Source organism: Lepidothrix coronata, unplaced genomic scaffold (genome assembly GCF_001604755.1).
Source record: "Lepidothrix coronata isolate B3197 unplaced genomic scaffold, Lepidothrix_coronata-1.0 Scaffold115, whole genome shotgun sequence".
Classification (NCBI taxonomy): domain Eukaryota; kingdom Metazoa; phylum Chordata; class Aves; order Passeriformes; family Pipridae; genus Lepidothrix; species Lepidothrix coronata.
This window is the reverse complement of record NW_016690295.1, coordinates 227,737-250,258: the sequence shown is the minus strand read 5'-3', so window position 1 is coordinate 250,258 and position 22,522 is coordinate 227,737. Positions and strand designations below refer to the sequence as shown.

Below are 22,522 nucleotides of genomic sequence, written 5' to 3'. Positions count from 1 at the left end.
TGGGATATTTCAGGACCTATTTTGATTGTGCAGGCATGAGGCAGTTTCACAGCATATGAGCAGTTATTTCACATGTGGAAGAAATTGGAAGTTTCAGTTCCCATGCTTCAAGAAGTTTGGGTCAGATTTGACTTGAATGCAAACATTTGACCTATTTCTTGCTGTTAACTGCTTCTTGTTTTGCCATGGTTGATGCAAAGACACCAAAGAAATTAAATATAGCCATATGTGGCATCGTATTTCCTCCTTTTAAGTTCTTCCATGATGCATTAATGCTCAAGAAAGGCAAAACAAAACATTACTGAGTATGTTGAGGACTTAAATATCCCAAAAGAGAGAAGTACTAAACTAAAGGTAACCAGCAGCCTGAAAGGGCAGAGAATAACAAAAGAGAAACATACGTTGGACCATCTGCAATCAGAGCAAGAACGTGGCTCAAGTCAAGGGTGTAGGTCTCCAGGTCAGGATACGGCAAACTCCGAGGCTCATTGAGTTCCATCATTTCCTTGTTATCATAAACAAAGGGAATGCCACCTTTCAGCTTGATAACATAATCCAAGTTGTCTGGAGCATCATCGAGATTGTAAGGATCTTCATTTTCTTCTGGGGGTGAATGGAAATCTGAAAATAAATTTACATTACATTTAGAAGAAATAACCAACATGAAAGGCAAAACAATTACAAAAAGAACTTTCTGCTTCTATAATGCTTCATTTCCAGATCTTCATACTTTCATTAAAATCACATTTTCAGTTACTATAAAAGATCTGCTGTTACAACACAGCTTGATTCTGACAGGCTTGAACGGCAGTCCCTTTCTAAATTAAGTGCCTATCTTAATTCAAATGTCATATGTTATAAGAGTTCTCTTCTGAACCAACGTGTACACAGATTTAGTGCTATTCTTTAGAACGTACGATGGAACGATTTTCAAAACGAGCCTGCAGAAGTGTTTAAACTAGGATGGCTGAAAAGTACGGTTGAGATTTTCGAACAATAAAATAGTTGTTGACTTCATACCCACCTTCATTATTTGCTTTTCAGCTTCTGACTCACTGTAGCAATTTTGGAAGTTTGTATTTAACCACACAGTAATGCAGCTGTTCTCACAGTGAGAACAGCAGTCAGGAAAGAATAAGCTGTGCCTTACTGCTTCACCTCTGCCCTCTCAACTGCCCTCACCACTTCCTCTCGACCATCAGTGAATGCGCCTCACTCATGGCTGAGAACAAAATAACTGAAACACTGGGGACTTCTCCCTCTCATCAAAGCAGTGGCCGGTTGGCAGGTTTTGGAGGGGCCTGTTTAATCAGTTGGTTCTGTTGTGTTTTGATTGGAGTTTTTCGGTTTGTGGGAGTTTGTTTGTGTTTGATTGTGTGGTGTTTTGGGTGGGTTGTTGTTTTTTTTTTTTGGTTGGTTCGTTGGCTGGGTTCTTTTTGTGATCATGATCTTGTTTGAGGTTTTTTTAATAAAACCTTCTTTTTTTTCAGTTGCTTTTGAACAGAAGCAAGAAGCATAGAAGCCAAAGACAGTACAACACAACTCTAGTTTTTTCCCTTGACCAGAATCAGAAAGTACCAGAAGCATGGTTGGGATTTGTTCAGCACAGTTTTGTAATGCCTTTACAAAATGACGATTTTCTTTTCCTAAGAATCAAGTAAACACACATACTTCTGTCTAGGAGATTCAGCTCATGTGAACTCAAACATTACCCCTCACGTTCGAGAACATACATCGCTTCTTTTACAATATCTTACTAATGCAACTAGCACAAAATAGGCTTCTTGACTACATTTATGTCAACTGAACTACGTTCTTTGGCTCAGTCTTATCAGTTTTACCTGCTTAGTTAAGCCAAGATAGAAAAGTAATTAACCAGTCCTTTTATTGACCCAGAGCACCTGAACCTATGTTATAAACTGATGCCACTCTTATCTCTAATATTCGTAACTATCTAGCTCAAACTTGTGCTAATTAAGATATTGTGTAATGAGATTGGTGTTGGTACGTCTGAAACCATAACTGTAAAAAAGTTATAACGTAATAACAGCCTGGAAACATCTCCCTGGCAGCTGTTCCAAAATATTCTTGTCTTGAATATTCAGTATACCGTCCTCTTTACACTCTTACCGGATAAAAACCACTTGAAAACACATTCATTCACCCTCTTTCAACCACTGAGCCAGAAGGTAATTAATTCAAAGTGTCACTTTGTGGCTGAGAATAAGTTGCCAGCAATGTGGACACATCTGCAGTGGCACATCTGTACAGACCAAAGGTGGCTCCTCGCAGGCTAATCCAAAACTGAGCAGCACGAACAGCTGAACGCACAAGCAAAGCTTTCACGACACAACCCACCTAAGTGACAAATATAGTTTGTGACATACAGTGGGGGAATATGTTCAACCTAATAAGCCTTGTTGAGAGATCAGAGTTTATTTACCCAGGCAGAATGCCCAACAAATATGACTACACAGCTTCCAGCCTTGACCTGGCAACTGTACCCTGCCTGCGAAATTCCTGACTCAGGGCTTGCTAACTGGTATGTCTGTATCATGCTTCCATTTACGATGTAGATAAGCTCATCATCCCTTTTATGCCTTAGTTCTGTGTGCCAAGATGAGGAGGAATGACTTTTCCCTTTAAACCATATGAATGTAGCTTTTTCCTGGGGGAACACAAGTGTACTACTTAACATCCCATTTGCTGCGAGAAGAAAATAATCAATGAGAGTCTAGAATGGGTTTTTAAGTTTTGACAGCTTCAAAGTTTCAGATTAGACCCAGGATTTATAACTCAGGTCTGTCAGTGATTCTCCACTCACTAACAGAACAAATTACAGAGGCAAAGACACTCCGAAGAGATCACCACAAAAATCCAACTTCCCTTTACTACAGCAGTGCACGGGTTTAATTCTGTATTTTAAAATAATTTTGAAATTTTTAGAATATAATTCCCTGTTTTAAAAAGGACATTGACCTGGACACACTTCATCTTCAACCTTCCATTTTTCATCCCTCATGCTGCACAGGTACTGAGACGTTGTCCTCGGGAAGCGATGGTAGGCAAGGCGGGAATACTTTTCTCGAATGAGAAGAGCTTTCACCAGGCTCTTGGCAGCTTGTTCATAGTCATCAACTGTCACCTGAAAGGAAAACCCGGATAAATACTGACAAAAATAAACCAGCCCTGTTAGCAACAAACCAAATCCACGCCAGTGACAAGGAGACTGAATTCCCAGAAGTATTAGTGTATGACCATAAGGATCTTGCCCCAGGTGTCAGGAAGCCAGTGGTAGAAGCAGAACCTAAATACCATAGGCAAAACAACACACACGATTTTTTTTTCTTCCTACCATACGTTACCCATTTGTTGAGTACCTGATTATGTTTTTACCCAATATATTATTATAAGGAGTATAAAACAACCTGACCTTGACTTTAACCGTTTTACAAATCACTGCGTCCACAAAGCAATTTAGAGTTTGTTGCAGAAAACCATCATATATTGGCATTTTACACTTCATATACATATATGGGATTTTCTTTTCCCCCTCTAGATATAGAAAGGAGAAAACCAATGGTTTCTTACCCCTGCACAGTAGTCCCCACTAATTGAAACTCTCTGGAATTCTGGTACATCATATGGCACTTGGACTGGCACAAAAGCACTTGGAAGAACTGGTGTTGCTGGAGACAGGACAGGATTGGCCGGTGGTGCTTTCCATTCCTGAGATGGAATTTGTAATGACAAAGACTGGGATCGAATCATCTTGAAACTTTTCTTCCTAGGAATTCACGGTATAAGACATAAAATAAGCCATGGTATAAAACACTAAATACACTGGAAAACTGATCACATCAAAGAAGTCACTCCCTAGGAAATTTTACAAATTAAATTTCTCATACCACAGAAAAAATGTTAGTCACAAAGTATTTGTGCTTTTAGCTTTTTCCTACTGACATTTCCCACTATATACAGTGCACACAACTGCACTTACCCTCCACGTGAATCCAACATGCCATAATTTATTTACAACCACCCTAAGATGCTCTAAGGTTTTTGCTTCACTTCTTACAAATTCAGTTTCAGCAAGTCACTGTACAGAAAGAAAACGTGATCACTGTGCTCACTTCAGTAAGAGTCAATTCTTAGAGACTGGCAGCATCAGAATTTGTGAAGTATGAGACAGAAACAAGTGAATGTTACCTATGGTAAATCTCTTAAGTTATCATGCTGCTACACACTCTTCTCATTCTTCCCAAAACAGCAAGACTTAAATCTCATCTAGCTGTCAGACAAGACTATGCATCAAAATGTCACATATAGTCATGCAGTTAAACTTGTAAGAAAAACAAGGAGCACCTAGTTATTCCTTAGGCAGTGTTTGATGAGATTGGAGCAAAAGGCTGAGGTTGTTTATCAGTGTGATAACATAGTATGGCTTTCATATGTGAGTCTTCTCCTCCCCTCAGGAGGAACTCCCATGAATTTAAAAACGTTGCCCTTTCTCAGCAAAACTGTGATAGATGTGCACCTCAGATAAACCAGCTGAAAAAAGAATGCTGTGGTTTTTTCAGTGAAGTAATTGTAATGCCTTAAGTGGAGTTTTGAAATATCTCTGAAGATTTAATTCATTTTCCTTACTTGGTTTAAATGTATTTAAATGTATTTTAAATACTCATATAATAAATAAACATAGTAGAAAATAGTCCCTGATTTTATAAATTAGATACTAAAACCTTAAAATGCTAGTAAGAACCACTAACAAAGAAAAAGGAACACAGAAATAGTCCATAATTTTATAAATTAGATACTAAAACCTTAAAATATCAGTAAGAAGCACTAACAGAGAAAAAGGAACACTGGCATACTCTCTGAAAGTTGCATATTACTTCTTAAGAATAAGAACATGCAGTGCTGGTACAATTAACATCCTATAACCAAATTCCATGTTCTTCAGTACTTGTAGCCCTCTTGATATGAGTATGAAATTCTTGGTAACATTGATTAACTGCAGCTGAAAACAACACAAGCTGTACTGGTGTCACTGTCCTCTAGTATGCATCAGTCCTGCAGGACAGGGATGAATACTTGTTCTGTTCCCACATGTAAACAAGATATATATATAATATCCTGCTTCCCACAGCTAAACTTGTACAAAACTTCAGTTTGTTTGAGAGAACATATTTCCACGAGACAATTCCCCAAATTAAAGTGAAACTTATTGGTTCAGGAGGAAAGATATAGCAAACATTTGCTTGAATGAAAACATCTGCTTTTCCCTTCTGTGCCTGTTTATGTCTATGAACATGCCAACTGGGAAACCCACTTGCACAATTCAAAAACCAGAAGACTCAGCCTGTATCATCAGTGAGTCATACCTTAATTTAACTAAATTGACTCTTCTCCCTTCTGTTCCAGAAATATGATTCCCAGTGTTGCCCAACTGACTGCGTGCAGCTAACCAGGTACATGTGTTTAGTATCACTTTCAAAGGCTTTCTTGTTTGCCTGCTTTTTGAAGAGTCTGTACACGTCCACCCCATTTGGTGTCAGGCTGCTGCTGGGCTCACGTGGCTCCAGGAACAGCCCAGCAGTCCTCTGAAGGGAACACATGGGAACAGCCTGACATCAGGGGAAGGCTGCCTCTCTCACAGAAGAAAAATCATAAACCAAAGCAAGTTTGGCTTCATTAGAGTCCTGGATAAACCTGAGGTAGAATGCAATTTATTTTGTTTTAATGTGCACTTTTATGGCTGGCAGTGGTTAGATTTTCTCTCTGTGAGTAAAGGAAACCTACGAATAACCTCATTATGCCAATACCACTTTGCACCTTCTCCCTTGATCTTAAATGTAATGTCTTGGCTTTCATCTATTTTTACAGAGACAAAAAGAAATATCATGCCACTGTCATTTTCTGTGTGTTAAAATTTTCCATTTCTCTTAATGAAACTAGAATAAGGTGAGGGGAGTGTTTCTTTTTCTGACTCTTCTTACATTAAAGAGTCTTAGGGTTGTGTTCATTTCTACCCAGCTGTGCTGTTTGGTAAAATTGCATGAGCAATATCTGTGCTACTGCTGGAAACACAGCTGAGAGAAGCTCACCAGTCCAAGCTCCCTAGGGCCCAGCCCCACACCTTCTCCCTAGGACAGAGGGACATCACACAGCTGCCCCAGGTACCTGCTGTTCACCTGTCTCCTCAAGTAATAAGAGGCAGAATGTTATTTACCAGGTATTTCAATATTAACCTTATTTAAAAAGTTATTTTCCACTAAGAAAGCAACTACTGAAACAAACCTTTTAGCTGTTTCCAGGGACTGCTGTTCTGCCAGTTCCTTCTGCAGTTCCCTTTCCTTGGCCTCCTTCTGCCCAATAGGGCAGTCCTCAGGCACAGTGAAGAGTGACAGTGCATCTTTGCTGTCTTCTTCCCGCAGAACTTTAGCAAAGACCTTCTCTGCCAGAAGTCGCACGTGCTCGTCAACCTCCGAGATGTTCAGCTTTGGAAACTGTCGGGGCATCTCGGCTGGGAAGGGAGATAGGTGACAAAGTTTAGCTACAGGAATGCAGATATGAGGGAGACTGGGCTTTTTTTCAGAGCTTAGGGCGAAAGCAGAACAAAGGAGAATGCATAATTTAAACTAGTATGCAGTACACAAGAACCACGGATATCCACTCCACTTTTGGAGCCATGCTAGTTTTCACACCAGGAACTCCTCAGTATGTCCACAAAAATTCCTAAGAAACGTATGTAGAGCTGTGCCAATAGATTCCACTTACTTGCACAATCAGACAGGCTATTATCTGTGATATAGTGCACACTCAGCTGTATGTGCTTGCACTGAACGTGGAAATCGCATTCACTCAGTTGCCTGACTTCTTCCTTGCTCAGCAACTTCAAACCAACAGGCAAGTTAGAAAAGAAGGTTGCACATTTCTACCAAACCCCATCCCTTCCACAAATCAGTAAGTCACAGAGCTGCTGTGAAGTAAAACAGTTGCAGAACAGGAGCAAATATGCTGTAGTTAACTCCGTGACTTTTTTCCGTTCGTTTTTAGCAGTTCATATCTTGCTTTTGAATGCATGTGGGAAGCAGATAGGATAAGGACTTTCATTTCTGCTTGGCATTTAAATATTATTTTTCAAAAAGAAAACGTTTTATGCTTTAAATTTTTAAATAGCCTTTCATCACAAAACACTTCCATTTTTTTCCAACATCACTACTAAAACACCATCTTTCGAGTTTCTTCTGTTGTTTCCTGGCTTTATTTTTATTCTGTTTTTATACAACGAAGAAGGTGAATTTTAACATAACTTGTAGCATTCCACAGGGAAAAAATACAGTGCTGGTAAGCTACTGACCAGCATTATTTATTACGTACTGTAATGCTTTCTGAGTGCCTTCAGTATGATGGAGTTTGTAACAAATAAGATTAAATTCTTATTACATAAGTTAAAAATAGCAACGAACATGTCACAACAAATGGATCCAAGCACTGCCAGAATGTGAAGTCTGGGTCCAAAACTGGAATTTCAGAATCCTTTTTGGTTACAAAAAGGGAAACATATTCAGTAAGACAGTATTCATTAAGTAACGACATATGCTGGAAGTCAGCACGGAGCGTGGCAGTTTTTTATCACTCCAGGCACAACTTATCAGGGCCCCCATTACAATTTTTCTGTAGGCATGCTGCAGGTTTCACATGCTGACATGTGATCCTTTCGATACGTGAGCCCCTTTTCAGCCTCAAAGACTCTAATTAATGTTTACTTGTTTTCACAGTTGTTTTCAGAGCAGTGTTGCTTTTATTCTAAAAGCCAATATAGTATAAAAAAATTGGTAAAACTTATATTGGACCATAACGTGGCAATTTAGTGATCACTTACATTACTTGTCATTCTTATTTTGTAAGAACCAATTCACAGCCCAGTGGAAAAGCATGGTGGGTGTTAAAAGAACTGTGGATCTGACTTTGTGCCGGTTTTCTGCCTGCAGAGTACTTGTTTTTTAATCGGTATCAAGTCCTCATAAAATCCAGTATAACTACAGAAGAAATTTAAAAGTGCATTCATGTTTAGCTGAATGATGACAATGCACTACAATGCCTCAGAAGCATCCAAACTTAGATTCACTTTCTCCATTTCAGCCCTCAATGAAGTCATAGCAGTCTTTCTACTGACCCCAATGAACACGGCTGTCAGCAACAGTACCTGCCTCACATGCTGCTGCCAGCAGGAAGGGCCTTTGGGGCCACTTCAGCCAGGCAAAAACTGTCTTTGTGGCTACTGAACTACAGTAAGAGTTCTAGCAATGCTAGTTCAAAGTGAAATAATAATGTTTCTGCTGCTGCTAAATCAGCAATTTAAATATTTTCGGTACTAGCAGGAAAAAAAAAAAATCAATGGGCTGTATGTTCATCATTAGCTGAACATTTTTCTAGTCTAAAGGAACTTTTTCCTAGAGCATTGTGATCAGAACCAGAAAAGCAGTAGGAAACATACTGCATGAGAAATGATACTGTATTTTAAATCCTTACAATAAGGCAGTGAGAAGGCAGAAAGTATAGACACAAGTACAAACCTCTACTGATCAAAGTTTTTTTTCTTACTCCATTCTCCACTCAAGCACGACAGAAAAAGGCATAAAACAGTTTGAAAGGTTGGTTCAGCCACATCGCTGCTAGGTCATGTCACTGAAATGAGTCTAATAAACCTAAAATAGTCATAAGGCACTTCATGCAATACTCGTGCAAGCTGTGCCATCCCGAACTGGAAAAGGGATGAAGCCCTTGCATCCAAATATCCTTCTATAGAAGTGCTGTCCTTTGCCCAAGGTGAACGACAACTACACATCTTAATGGGATGGGGAAGGGTAGGAATGCCCTCCAGTAAATGCTCTTTGGCTAAATATCTCGGTCTCACAGAAAAGCTGCTTTGGGTGCTCTTTAGCTCTGCACCTTTGCGGAAGAAGAGAAACCTATTTCCCCTGAAGCAAGCCGCATTAAAAAAAATAAAAAAAAGAAAAAAGCGATGGAATGATTACTTAAAAAGCAATTATCGAGCAGAAATTTAATGGGCTTGCATACATAAGGAGCACACGCCGCGAAAGCCGCCGCCGCCCCCGATCCCCCGCGGGCAGCGCCGGGCGCCGCATCCCCGGGCAGGTGGGGCCGGGCCCGCGGGCGCCGCCGCCGCAGGAGCCCCGCGCGGGTCCGTCCCCGCCGGGGCGGCGGCCACCAAGGTCACCGTCACCGCCCCCGCCCCGGGCAGCCCGGCGGGCACTTACCGAGCGGCCCGGGCAGAGCCATGCCGGGGCCGCGCCGGGCCCCGCACCGGGGCTCCCGCCGCCCGGAGAGACGCCGCCAGGAGCCGCCGGCGGAGGAGAGGGAGGAGGAGGAGGCGGAGGGAGGAGCCGCTCCCGCCAGATGCCGCCGCTCCCGCTGCCGCATCCACCCGCCGGCCGCCCCGGTACCGCAGTGCCGCGCCGGCCCTGCCCCGGCCCTTTATGGCCCCGGGCGGAGGGGCCCCCTCGCCGCCGCTGCCCCCGCCGCAGGTGGGGCGGGCAGGGGTGCAGCCCCCGCCGGGCGAGGCTCCGGCCCCAGGGCCGCCCCCCGCGCCCTGCCCGCGGCCCCGGGGGGGCTGCGCTGCCCGGCCCGGCCCCGCCCCGGTACGGGGGGCGAGCGGCGGGCGGGGCGCCCAGTCCCTACCTCGGTGCGGGGTCTCCGGGAGGACGCGGCGCTTCGGGCTCCGGCTGCACCTGTGGCGGGGCAGGGACGGCGCCTCCCCCGCGGGGCCGCGGCCTCAGCGGGAGCCGGAGGAGCGGAGGGAAGTCTGCCTGTTCCCTTCCCCGGCCCCTTCCCCTTCGGCGGCTTCGAGGCAGAAGTGGCTCTGTCACATGTCCCCCGGCCGGCGCGGCGGGGAAGGAGGGCGGGAGGGGAAGGAGGGACGGAGGGAGGGAGCTGCCGCCCGGCCCACCTCAGCCCGCCCGGGCTCGCCTCAGCGGTGCCGCCTTCCCGGGCGCCTCTTTCAAAACTCCTCAAAAGGCGCTTTAATGCAGAAAAACTTTGGTTCGAGAGCAGAACGTCGCGAGGCTGGTGCGGAGGTGACAGCCGAGGGTTGTGCTGGCCATGTGTCCCCACAAGAAGTGTTTTCAGCAGTGTCCGCCCTTCGGCGGAGCAACGCGGTTCAGGCGCTCGTCTATATTTAAAAAAATAAGAAAAAAAACCGCCAAACCCCGAAAAACTTAGTGGGTAAATAGCCCAAGGCAAATAACTGAAGCTCCAAACAAGCGTGACTCAGCAGGTATGAGGATATTAATATGTGAAATATTTTGACCTTATTTTGAGAGGTTCTGGGCCCCAAAGCTGAAAACTTTGGGCACATGTTTGATAAGTTTTGGTTACAATACTTGGAGTCCAGTCTGAAGACATTTAGGTATAAAAGTATCTTTATGATGCAGGGAGGCACTGGGAATAAAGTGAGTGAAGAACAAGGTACTTTCTGTAAAAAGACAATCAGGACAAAGGTAGCTCTCCCAACACATGAGGGATCAGATAGTTCTGTGTCCCCCAGCTTGGTAAGCATAGAAATGCTCCATTCATAAACCTCAGGGGATTTTGGCTTCAGGAACTCCTTTACTTCACACGGAAATGAAAAGAAAGGAGGTGACCATACCAACTCTGACTTGCAAAGAAGACCGGATATTTTGACTCTTTACACCGGTATCAGCACAATCACCATCATATGCTGGTAAAAAAGGCTAAGGATTATGGTCCCGGCTGTTGTATGATACGTGCACCAATCCAAAGCATTCAAAAATGAGTCAGCCGTAATAATAATAAAATTTTTTTAGAGCAGCATTAATGCTACAAAAATAGGCATTGTTTCTTAGCTTGGGAAAAAAGACTTATGCTGTGTGTACGTGTTTCTCCCACAGTCACTCTGAGTGTCTTCATCAGCTGCTGCCGGCTACACCCAGACGAGCCAAACACCACCCGGAAAACTGCATTCTGTAAGTGTCTGTGTGTGACTCACGGCTGCCCTGCCCACTTGATATGTGAGTAAAGAACACCTGTTGCTGCTGCCCATTCAGTGCACCCCTTGATTGCTGAGCTCTTAGTGCTGCATCCTCTCTCCCAAGCGCCTGCCTGAACTTGCCCAGACTTGCCTGCTGTCGTTTGCCTGGCAGTCTGGGCTCCTTGCTGTCCCTCTAATCGTAACTGTGCCCTGCCCGCTGGACTCAGGTATCCCACGGCTTCTCTTCTCAGCTTGACAAATGGGGCTTGCCTCCACGCTTGATTTAATCTGCCTTCTGTGGGATGCAAGAGCCTGGAATAGTTCCCTCTTGTGCTGACTTCCTGCCAACCGCAGTGAAAAAAATAACGGTCTCGGAGATAACTGTGTTTCTGCAGTTTTCTTTCATGAAAAGGGACAGCTCCGTATTCCCCTAGTGAAGAAAGCTTTGCAGTGTGAGTTCACATATTACAGAAGCCAGAGAATTAACACGGAAATGAGACCTTAGAAATGCCTTAATAAAAAAAAAACAAAACACTTCTATAGGCACTGAAGTGCAAATCCGTAAGGATATAGGACACTTTTTCTAGGTAACCACGAGTATTTAAGCAAACTTTCCTTTTGTAACAAGTTGGAAACTCTTAAAGGCAAACTGAGATCATAACTTAGTAAATGCATCTGTAGTAATTGAAGCATTAAAAAGATACTATTGCAAGATTTGTAATAAGAGCAGGATGGATTGTAAGAATAGGCTAATGGTAATAAATTAACGAGAAAATACTTCAAGTCCTCCCACATTTTGCAGCAGCAATTACTATGATCAGTAATTTTACAAGCTGTGTTCAAAACATACATTTGACTGGTGGGTCCAGTTTCCTGTCCCATCTCTGCTCTCATAACGAACAATTCACATGTATCTTTGGGGAATGGAAGTAACATTAAGCTGACAGCAATGAAATAGCATATTTTCAACACAGATGTTGTTGTACTCTTCCATAAAGCATTAAACTTTATGCAAACCATACAGCATTAAACTTTGCATCCAGACTTAGAACACCTCATGATTACAGTCAACACCTTGTTAAACACATGCCCTCTCCCCATGAAGGACTCTTTCTGCCAGTCCAATTTCTGGGTAGGCTATATTTTTATACACCATACTGAAAGTAGCGCACATGTCTCCATAATTATTTCAAATGTTGTGATTCCTGTTGCAAAATGTCAGTACTTTCTGAAGCCATCTGGGTGTTAGTTCTCTTCTTTTGTGTAACAAGCACTACTTCTCTCAGGTAAACTTTGCTATACAAGAAAAAAGTTATCCACTTCCTTTTACCACAGTTGTTACAGCTGATCACATTTATTTATATGATTTTTTTTTTAAAAAAAGTCTGTATTTCTCTTGTGTCTTCAGCTTGTTTTAAGCCTTATTTAGAGATTACTCTTGTGGTGACAGTATGATTGTTCCAGCACACATGGTATTGGACTGCTCTTTTGCAGTCAGTCTGTTTTAACGAAAGGAAATGCAATAAAAGTTTTAAATTCCAGCATTTACTGAGGAATGCAATAAAATAATAAAAAAGCCCTAAACATACATTATTACATTATTAACAATTATTTTTAGAAACAGACGAATCTTGTCTGGGAGATGATTAAAGCTGGAATGAGTACTCATCCAAATGGTCTCTCATTTTCACTTGAGATTGTTTCAGCTGTAATAACACACTGCTTTCATTTGAACGGTGCCTTAAAAGCTAATGGAATTTGAATTCATTTTGTAAATAGTTTCACATAACTGACTGTGATATTGATAACAACAAAACAACTAATGGATCAAATGAAATATTTCAATCTATAACGTAGCCATTAGTGGCACCCAGGCAATATTGGACCTGGTACTTGCTTTTCTGATCTTCAATCAGTTCAGTTAATGATATGCTTGGAGCACATGCATTTACTTATTGAAGACTTACTCTGATATTCCAACAGCAAAAAACCCCATGGTTAAATGAAGTTATCTCCAAAAGCCAGAGGGGAGGTTTGTGCCAAATGTGAAATGTAGATGAATGGCATTATCAAATACTCTCCACTATAAAGGAAGAATCATTCAACCTTTTAAATGAAATAATATAGAAAATTGTAATCGTTCAAAAAGAGAGAAAATTGCTCCACTCAGTTATTGAAATGATACAAAGCAAATCATATATGTTCTTTTTACAAAGCCAAAAAATCAGAAAGCATCATCTTTCTTATCCACTGCTTTTCATAAAGCTTGCAGAAATTATTTGGGCATATGAGCATTCAGTGCTGTAATTGAATTAGAGCAGTTAAGAGCACTTGATACAGATGTTTGGGTCTTTCTCAGTATTGAGTTAAAGAGGAATTTGAAAATCCAGAAGGTTGGTTCCTACTCTAAATATAAGCAGCAAACTTTCTGTGTTTTGGGGATTGCCCAGGGCCATTCCAGAAGGTATGTGAGAGCAGAACAAGGAGAAACCTTGATTAGGCCAGTTTTTTTCACAAACTCCATCTGGCATAGTGGTTGTGTTCAGAATACAACCATACAAGGTACAGCTACGCTTACAGAAAGTGCAAAATGTTTTTAAAATCACTTGCACTGACATTAGGACTGAGAGTGGGTTTGGAATCCAGTTTCTTGGGCTTTTTAAGTCAAGTGACATTCTCCCTTCTGAAAGGATACCTGTTTGAGTATAATTGTCCTGTAGTATGTTATTATGAAATAAAATACATATAGTGTGCAAATATGTCTGTTTAAACCAGAAATAGAAGTGGGGACCATAGACATTGTAAAAGGATGTGACCATTCAGCCACTGCTTTAAAACTAAAGTGGGAAAGTATCTGTACAGTCCGAATAATAGGACTCTGAAACAACATAACAGAAGTTTTCCATGGGTTTATAAATGGAATATACTGTAATACTTTGCTGCACAAGAAAGTTTTACAAGCAAGATGGGACATTTTGGTGTGTTTGGAATTGTAAGCTGCCATTTGGATATTTGGAAAGCTTTCTTTCCAGCCACTTGGCAAATTCTTTGCTGGCATCAACTGCCTTACCTTGTCACAACATATAAAACACTGATTTAAAACCAGCTTGCCTGAAACCTACTTAGCTTGGACTTTGCAAGTAGTTCCCCTTGATGGAAGACTGCCTTGCTCTGACTTTATACATAATTTATCTGAAATTCTGGAACTGTTCAAAGAAGGAGAGATCTGACTGCATTAGCCAAAACTGTATGTGTAGCTGAGTGGCCTTAAATCTGATTCATAAAACAGAGAATTTTTGGAAAGTTACATTTCACCCCAGTTATGTGCAACGCAGTAGAAATAGTTTTTAACCACCCCTCTGGTGTCTAATGCTGTTTTACTCAGCTTTGTTTTAAGAGGAATTTTGTTTGCTCGGAATGCACATAAAATAAAATATTCAGCAAGCAACGGTCTAATAAAGTAGACACTGCCAGGGCATGATAAATAATGAAACAGTGTAATTACAGCTCACAGAGGGGAACCCTTTGGTCTATTTTGGAAATCCCTAAAATAAAGAATATTCTGAATTAGGTCATTTCTGCAAAAGTCGGTGCTGGAATCTAACCCGTATGTTTAGAATCGGTTTTACATTTTATGTTTGCAGTGGAAATGCAGATAGTTCCATTAAGTGCTACTCATTTCTGCATTTGTATTACTTTTAGATGGCCACTGATTTTTTTTGTGATAATTTGTGCTAGGGGTTTGCATCTGGGTTCTTTGGCCCTCCTGTTGTAAGCTTCCTTCCCAAACAACAGGTATCTGTGTGGTGCAGATGGAGCACATAACTGCCCAGAAACCGGGAAATGCGAGATATGGCTTAGATGTGACTTTACACAAAGGTCACGTATCCTTAAGTGAACTCTGGGCTGTGTTGAACTGCCGTCTTCCCTGTCCCCACTGTGTCCCCCCTCTTCTCTCTGTTTTACAAGTATATTTTCCGAGTCTCTCCTTTCACAAGAGCGAGTGAAACTCTGCAGCCTCCAACCCGGGAGTTCATTTGTACGTAGGGATTCCTGCTGACCACTTACAGCCCAAATAAACCTTCTCTGTGTTGCCTGTGTAGCACTAAGCAGGCAGAGCTGGCAAGAAACCCAACACAAAATTTTCGTATTCTCATGTAAGAACCTAGACTTTCACCTGGGAGTGGGAATTGCTTTATTATTTTATCCAGTCTGTCTGTGTAAAAAACAGTCTGGCTGAGTAGCCAGGCCTGTGCTTACATTTATGTTTTCACTGTTAGGGTGGTCAGGCCCTGGAATAGGTTACCCAGGGCAGTGGTGGAGTCACCGCCCCTGGAGATGTTCAGGAGGTGTCTGGATCCAGTTCTGGGCAATGTGGTTTAGTGGTGTAGGGCTCATACTGGTGGTGTTGGGCTGATGGTGGGACTGATCTCAGAAGTCTCTTCCAACCTTGATGATTCTACGGTTCTGTGATTTTAGATGCGAAATGACTTACAAAGCCCCTGTCCTCTTTCCATAAAGCCCGTCTAAGCTGTCAGCCGTGGGGATCCGCAGCCTGTGACACTTCCCATCTCTCTTGTTCCCTAGCCCGTAGGCAGAGCGCGGCACTGTCTGTTCCTGGGGGCGGTTCTCCGGGAGGGCCCCTCCGGGATGCTCCGTGCGCTCCGCTCCGCTCCCCGGGGGCCGCTCGGCGCCCTCCCCGCGGCCGGGGCCGGGGCCGGGGTTATGTAAAGAGCCGCGTTACGCAAGGAATGCAGATTTACCTTACGTAACAGCCCGTGCCTGCCGGAGCCTCCTCTGTGCGTGCCACCAGCGCCCAGACATTAGAGGGAAAAGCGGTGTCGGCGCTGTCAGAGATCGCTCCGTCCGGCTCCGGAGTGACCCGTTTGCTGCTGTGGCTCTTCTCACTCGGGCGGTTTCCTGTAACTCCCTCCTTTTCCTTGGCCTTGGGGGACATTCCCTTCGGTGAAAACAAAGAGCACACATACCTGAGTCATATTGGTGCCCTTCTCTGGGGATCTAAGGAAGACTTTACCGGTTCATAGTTATTGCACGGAGTGAAGTTAATCCGGTGTGGACAAAGGGAAATTGCAAAGTCCTGGGCATCTCAAGCGCTATGTTTCAGCTGCTGCCACAGTCAGATGACCTGATTCCAATGCCTGTGTCCAAAGGCAGATTTCCAAGTCACTTAAGTGTCTTCAGGGCTAGAAAAAAGACCCCCATAGCTCAGAACTCTGTCTCTAGGAGATATTTGGAGAGATTCCGGAGGTGGGGGCCTGTTGCTGTTTGTTTGCCCTCTTGTGTGCAGGCAGAGCATCCTCAGGTGCTGAACACTTGGGATACTTTCATGGAGTAGTAGATGCTGTCAAGGCTTCTGTGCTCGATGCCTCACTCAGTTCCCTCTGTACTAATTTTTGATCTTGCAACTTTGCACATCTTTCCTTCCTGATTTAGTGACTGATAAGTTAGGGTGGGTGTGTGCTTTGTTTGGGGTGTTTAAGCTGGTTGGGTTTATGTTGGTTTGGGTTTGGGGTTTTCCCTTTCTTTAGCCTTTTTTCTCCATGGAAAGGCCTTGAATTCCGGAGGCACCTTGAAGGATTGGTGTACAGGAGTGCTCAGCTCAGGGCTTTGCTCTGGTTCTCTTCTTGGACATTTTTGACCACACACCTTCACTTTTTCACTTGTTGCTAATGCCCAGCCTGCCCCATCAGGAAAACCCTGGATGAACAGAAACAACAGTCGATAGACGGTGTCAAAGACAGAGCAACCCTTTTCCTGTTGTGCCTCACCTGTATTGCTTTATAATCTTTACGAGCTGGAGCTGGAATCTGGACTGTCCTGATTGTTATCAGTCAGTAAATGTCTTCCAAAAATGAGCCCAGTTCTGTTTTCAACTCTGTGTGTTTTGGTGTCCCAACCATCCTGTGCTGGTGAGCTCCTTCTCCAGCTTCCCTGTGCGCTGTGAGTGGGGGGGTGGATGTGAGCCAGCCGTGATCCAACAGTTGTGTGACCAGACACAGCACAGCTCTTGGAGCTTTTTGCTTTTGCTGGTGAAGAACAGCTCCAACCTGGACTAATCTCTTGGAGACTCAGGTAGCCAAAAGAGACCGGAGTAGGTGAAGGCAAATATGAAACGAAAGATGACCTGCTGGGTTAGTCAGCTGTTTGAGTGGCTTATTCCTGTTATCTCCTGTACAATCCAGTGGGATAAGCAGAGAGTAGGGAAACAGCCAGTCTGCTCAGATCCAGACAGAAGTGGGAGAAAAAAAGAGCTTTTAAACTGAGTGCCTGCCTTCCCTGTTATTGAGTTTCTGAGTTTCAATGAACTTTTTGTTTCCAAAACAGGAATATCAAAGGAGTCCAGAACCACATGAATTTCAACAAGGGGAAGTGCTGGATTCTGCACCTGGGATGGGGCAACCCTGGATGTACAGCCAGCCTGGGGAATGAGAGGCTGGAGAGCAGTGCTGCAGAAAGGGACCTGGGGGTCTTGGTCGATGGCAAGTTGAAGGTGAGTCAGCAGTGCCCTGGCAGCTAGGAGGGCCAACTCTGTCCTGGAGGAATCAGGCAAAGCATCACCTGGGGTCACCAGGGATCACCTGGGGTCATCCAGCAGTCAGCCAGGAGTCATTTGGGGTCATCTTGGAGTCATGCACAGGTCACCTAGGGTCATCCAGGAGTCACCCGGCATCATCCAAGAGTCATTTGGGGACACATGAGGTCATGCAGGAGTCATTTGGGGTCACCTTAGGTCATCCAGGGGTACCCTGGGGTCATCAAGGTCTCATTTGGAGTCATCCAGGAGTCACTTGGGGTCATATTAGGTCATTCAGGGGTCACCTGAGGTCATCCAGGAGTCACCTGAGGTCACCCAGGAGTCATTTGGGATCACCTGGGGTCATGCAGGAGTCACTTGGGGTCACCTTAGGTCATCCAGGGGTCACCTGGGATTGTCCAGGAGTCACTTGAGGTCACTTGAGATCATCCAGGGGTCATCTGGGAGTCAGTCAGGAGTCATTTGGGGTCACCTGGGGTCACTCGAGGTCATTCAAGGGTCACCCGGTGTCATCCAGGGGTCACCTGGGATCATCCAGGAGACATTTGGGGTCACCTGAGGTCATCCAGGGGTCACCTGAGGTCATCCAGGAGTCATTTGGGATCACCTGAGGTCATCAAGGGTTCACCTGGGAGTCATCCGGGGTCACCTGGGGTTACTTGGGGTCATTCACAGGTCACCTGGGGTCATCCAGGCATCATCCAGGAGTCATTTGGGTCACCTGAGGTCATCCAGGAGTCATTTGGGGTCACCTGAGGTCATCAAGGGGTCACCTGAGGTCATCCAGGAATCATTTGGGGTCACCTGGGATCACTCAGTGTCATTCGCAGGTCACCTGGGGTCATTCAAGGGTCACTGAGGTCACCCAGGAGTCATTTGGGGTCACCTGAGGTCATCCAGGGGTCACCTGAGGTCATCCAGGAGTCATTTGGGGTCACTTGAGGTCATCTAGCATTCACCTGGGAGTCATCCAGGGGTCACCTGCGGTCACTTGGGGTCATTCACAGGTCACCTGAGGTCATCCAGGAGTCATTTGGGGTCACATTAGGTCATCTAGGGAGTCATTCAGGAGTCATTTGGGGTCACCTGGGGTCATGCAGAGGTCACTTGGGGTCACCTTAGGTCATCCAGGGTCACCTGGGGTCATCCAGGAGTCATTTGGGGTCATCTGGAGTCACTCGGGGTCACCTGAGGTCATCCAGGGGTAACCTTAGGTCATCCAGGAGTCACTTGGGGTCACCTGAGGTCATCCAGGGGTCACCTGGGGTCATCTTTGGTCACCCAGGTGAGTTTTAGGGTGTCTCTGGTAAGGTGGGCATAACTTTTGTGGGGGTTTGAAGAAGGTGGGTGGGGTTTAGAGGGGGGAGGGGCTTCTTGGCTGTCCCAATTGAGTGGGCGTGGCCTGTGAGCTCCTCCAGGTGAGAGGGTGTGGCCTTTGGGCCAATCCAGGTGGATCTCAGGGGGTCTCAGGTGAGGGGATTGTCCTGCTGTGCTCTGCACTGGGGTGGCCTCACCCAGAATATTGTGGCAGTTTTGGGCACCACAATATAAAAAAGACATGAAGCCATTAGAGAGTGTCCAAAGGAGGGCTGTGAAGATGGGGAAGGGCCTTGAGGGGAAACCGTGTGAGGAGCAGCTGAGGGCACTTGGTCTGTGCAGCCCAGAGAAGAGGAGACTGAGGGGAGACCTCACTGCAGTTACAACTTCCCAGTGAGGGGAAGAGGAGGGGCAGGCACTGATCTCTGCTCTGTGGTGACCAGTGACAGGCCCAAGGGAATGGCCTGAAGTTGTGTCAGGGCAGGTTTAGGTTGGATATTAGAAAAAGGTTCTTGCCCCAGAGGGTGGTTGGGGACTGAACAGGCTCCCCAGGGCAGTGGTCACAGCACCAAGCCTGACAGAGTTCCAGAAGCATTTGGACAACACTCTCAGGCCCATGGTGTGACTCTTGGGGGTGGTCCTATGCAGGGACAGGAGCTGGACTCAAAGATCCTCATAGGTCCCTTCCAGCTTGGCACAGTCTGTGATTGTGTGTTCTGTGAAAAGTTACTCACCCATAGTGACTGCCCATGCAACACAACTCTGAATGGTATTTACTTTTCAAAACTCTTGCAGGCTTGGGAAATGCTGTATTTAAAAAGCCAACGGAGCCATCTAGTGTTTAAATTTAAACTTTGCAGTTCTACGTGTTTTGGACTTCTGTGTGCAGGAGCAAGATCCAGGTGCAATCTTAACAGTAAGAGAGGGAAAGCAGCTCATAGAGTTTCCCTGTCATATTAATCCCTGACAGCTCTTGATCCTTACAAACCATACAGTTATTGTGCTGGAATTAAGAGTGTTAAATTGTAAGTGAAGATTTCTATTAATTCATTAGAGACACTCAAGATGAGAAAAAAGATTTTTCTGGTATTTATCCTTCATATTCTCATTTTCAGTTATACCCTTTTGTTTCTGCTCGGCATTTCAATCCTCCCCGTGCCTGTGCTGCTTTGTCACCTGCTGCTTCAGGGCATGGACTTGATCAGTTGGTTTCTGTGGGCTGACCTTTCCTTCTGTGAACTGTCCTTTTGGCAGTCTGGCCTCTCACATTCTCTGGAGTTGGTCAAAAAACTGGGAAGAGGCCACATCAAACATTTCCTACTTTTTTCCTCAAAATTCAGCACCAAACTTCAGTGGTTGTCATCTCCCTCCCCAGCAGTCAGCATGCAGGCAGGCACAGGAGACATGCACATGGGTTGCACTAGGTTTTTTCCTCATCATTTCTCATGCTGAGCTCACATATAACTGCTCCACATTTGTCACCCACAGTCATTTCCCCCTGTTACATGTTCATGTTGTCATTTCCTGCATCTGCAGACAACTTTTAGAGAAAAAGAAACATGATTTTTATGGTTATTTTTTAAATACTTGGGCTGGCTTTGTTCTCCTAATGTAGCCTTGGAAGGTGAGTGCAAATGAACCAATGACCACAAACAGGCAAACCAGAATTTTGCAGCCCTATGGATTAAAAAAAGGGGGTCAAAGCAGAGCTGGGACCATGACTGAGCCAACCCAACCTTCTGCTGGCACGGGAGGTGCAGGATGGAGGGCAGAAGGAAAAGCCACTGATGTTTCTGAGGCAAAGCACCTCTTCCTGGGTCCATGTCAGAAGTCACTGTCCCAGAATCATTCTACTTTTTTTTCCTTTTTGTCTTACTTTTTTTTTTTTCCTGTCCAAGTCTGGTCTAACCATATGGATTACCCAGACAGCATGCAGTGAGTCACTTAAATCCCAATGTCTGCCTAGCCCCATCCAGCATGTGTGTAACTCAAAGGTAGGGCAGGCTCTGGGGGACAAGAACTGGTCTGACCTAACTTTAGGTGTTTGAAAGACAGTTGACTAAATCTAAGCTGGTGTTCTAAAATTCTTTGTAGTCCATCAGTTGAAGCAAACACTGTCAAAAAAATAGTTTATTTTGGTCTCTGCATGGGTGCCTAAGGATGCTGGAGTCAATCCCACATGGCCAGCAAGAATTACTGAAAATCAGTTGCTTACCAGGAATCTCAGAGTGAGTCAGAATTATCTGAGTTCTTTTGGAAGCTTCTTCTGGATGGCCATTTTAGACAGGAGGGACTATGATTCTAAGAATCATTTAACAGCTGGACTCCTTTAAGGAGTTGCCCAGTGTGGTCAAGAAAGAAAACTGAGTGAGTCTTGTGCTTTATAAACCTGTTTTGGTTATCATTGGTGGTTCTTCTGCCCACTATATATTTAAAGGTTTTTAAAACATTGGGAGTTTTGTCAGTGGTAATATTGCCAAAGGCAAAATTAAGGTTCTGATAATATCACAGAGCATTGCTGCTGTGTTATGTTTACTGAATCCCTTCAAAGGGACTATCGTATTATCACCGTGACCTCAAAAAAATGTTAGTCTTGTTTAATCATTAGAACAAAGAGCTGGAGGCCAGAAAGATCATAATACAACCATTAAGGACAGAGGAGAGCCAACAATGTGGTTCATAGAAAACAGAGACCACAAAAGACCTATCTGAGTCTGTGGAGTGTTTCCATTTTCCCCAGCTGATGTACTGCACAAACCCATCAGAAATCCCATTTCTCCAGAAGTGAAGTTTACATTAAAGCAGATCCTGTGCCAAGCTGTCCTGTTTACAAAGCTTTTGTCCACACGAGGAAATGGATGGGTACACGGCACAAGCTACTTCTGAGCTATTCTAAAAGCTGCAACTAGTTATTTAAGAGCAACTATTGTGGAATAGCTTATGCTACACTGGTTACACCCATCACTTTCCCTGGAGAGAAGAAAATCCATTGCAATATTCTAAACGTGAACTCATTGTAAATTTTGCAGCATTTTCTTCAGGACCTCACAAATAGGCAACTTGAAATAATATTCTGAATGACATCAGTTGTCCTCCACCAGTTAACTCTAAAGTCTAATGGCATGACTTGGAATGCTTAGCAAAACTTTGATTGGAGGCAATTAGAAATAAGCATGAGAAGAAAGAGGAATTATTACAGGGAGGAAAACTCCAAGGGAAGGGAAGAGAAAGACAGAGAAGCAAATGGAATGAATGAATAGCAACAGAAGGAAAACTGTAAAGAAAATCCAAGTGCAGAAATAACAGTGGAAGTCAAGATGGGAATGTTTCCTCAACTGAGAAATAATCATAGTTGTAAGCCTGAGTGAGCTCCCACAGCGCAAAGGGACAGGATTCCTCTAGAGTTTAGTGCCTGGGCCCCACTGGTACCAGTGTGCCTTGTGCTGTTCATGAAGTGCATCAGATAGTCCTGAATTCAGGCAAGCACTCGCTAAACGTGGCATTTGGCCTTCTCTGCAGAACGACTTCTCACATCCCCAGTGCCAAGACAGTATTTTCTCCACTGCATGCCCATGTTTGTTCTGCCAGGCTTTTCATTGCTTGCTTCTTTTACTCACAGTATGTCCAAGCCT

At 44.3% G+C, this 22,522-nt stretch overlaps 1 protein-coding gene and 1 long non-coding RNA gene across 3 annotated transcripts in view; one reads left to right on the top strand and one right to left on the bottom strand.

Annotated features, from left to right (window-relative positions):
• Window positions 1-9,339, bottom strand: part of AMPD3 (adenosine monophosphate deaminase 3) — a 32,102-nt gene extending 22,763 nt beyond the window's left edge. The window contains exons 1-5 of the mRNA XM_017825006.1: window positions 9,288-9,339; window positions 6,301-6,526; window positions 3,592-3,787; window positions 2,980-3,145; window positions 402-621 (exon numbers count right to left, since the gene is read on the bottom strand). Coding sequence (XP_017680495.1) covers window positions 402-621; window positions 2,980-3,145; window positions 3,592-3,787; window positions 6,301-6,526; window positions 9,288-9,309 — 830 coding nt within the window. The 5' untranslated portion in view covers window positions 9,310-9,339. The remainder of the gene's footprint in view (window positions 1-401; window positions 622-2,979; window positions 3,146-3,591; window positions 3,788-6,300; window positions 6,527-9,287) is intronic.
• Window positions 9,340-10,197: 858 nt separating this feature from the next.
• Window positions 10,198-17,454, top strand: LOC108502245. 2 transcript variants are annotated; one of them, XR_001876390.1, is made up of 3 exons: window positions 10,198-10,303; window positions 10,960-11,057; window positions 17,363-17,454. It is a non-coding gene; the product is annotated as an uncharacterized LOC108502245 (long non-coding RNA). The 2 variants fall into 2 exon arrangements; XR_001876391.1 differs by having other exon boundaries at window positions 10,938-11,057.
• Window positions 17,455-22,522: the final 5,068 nt, after the last annotated feature.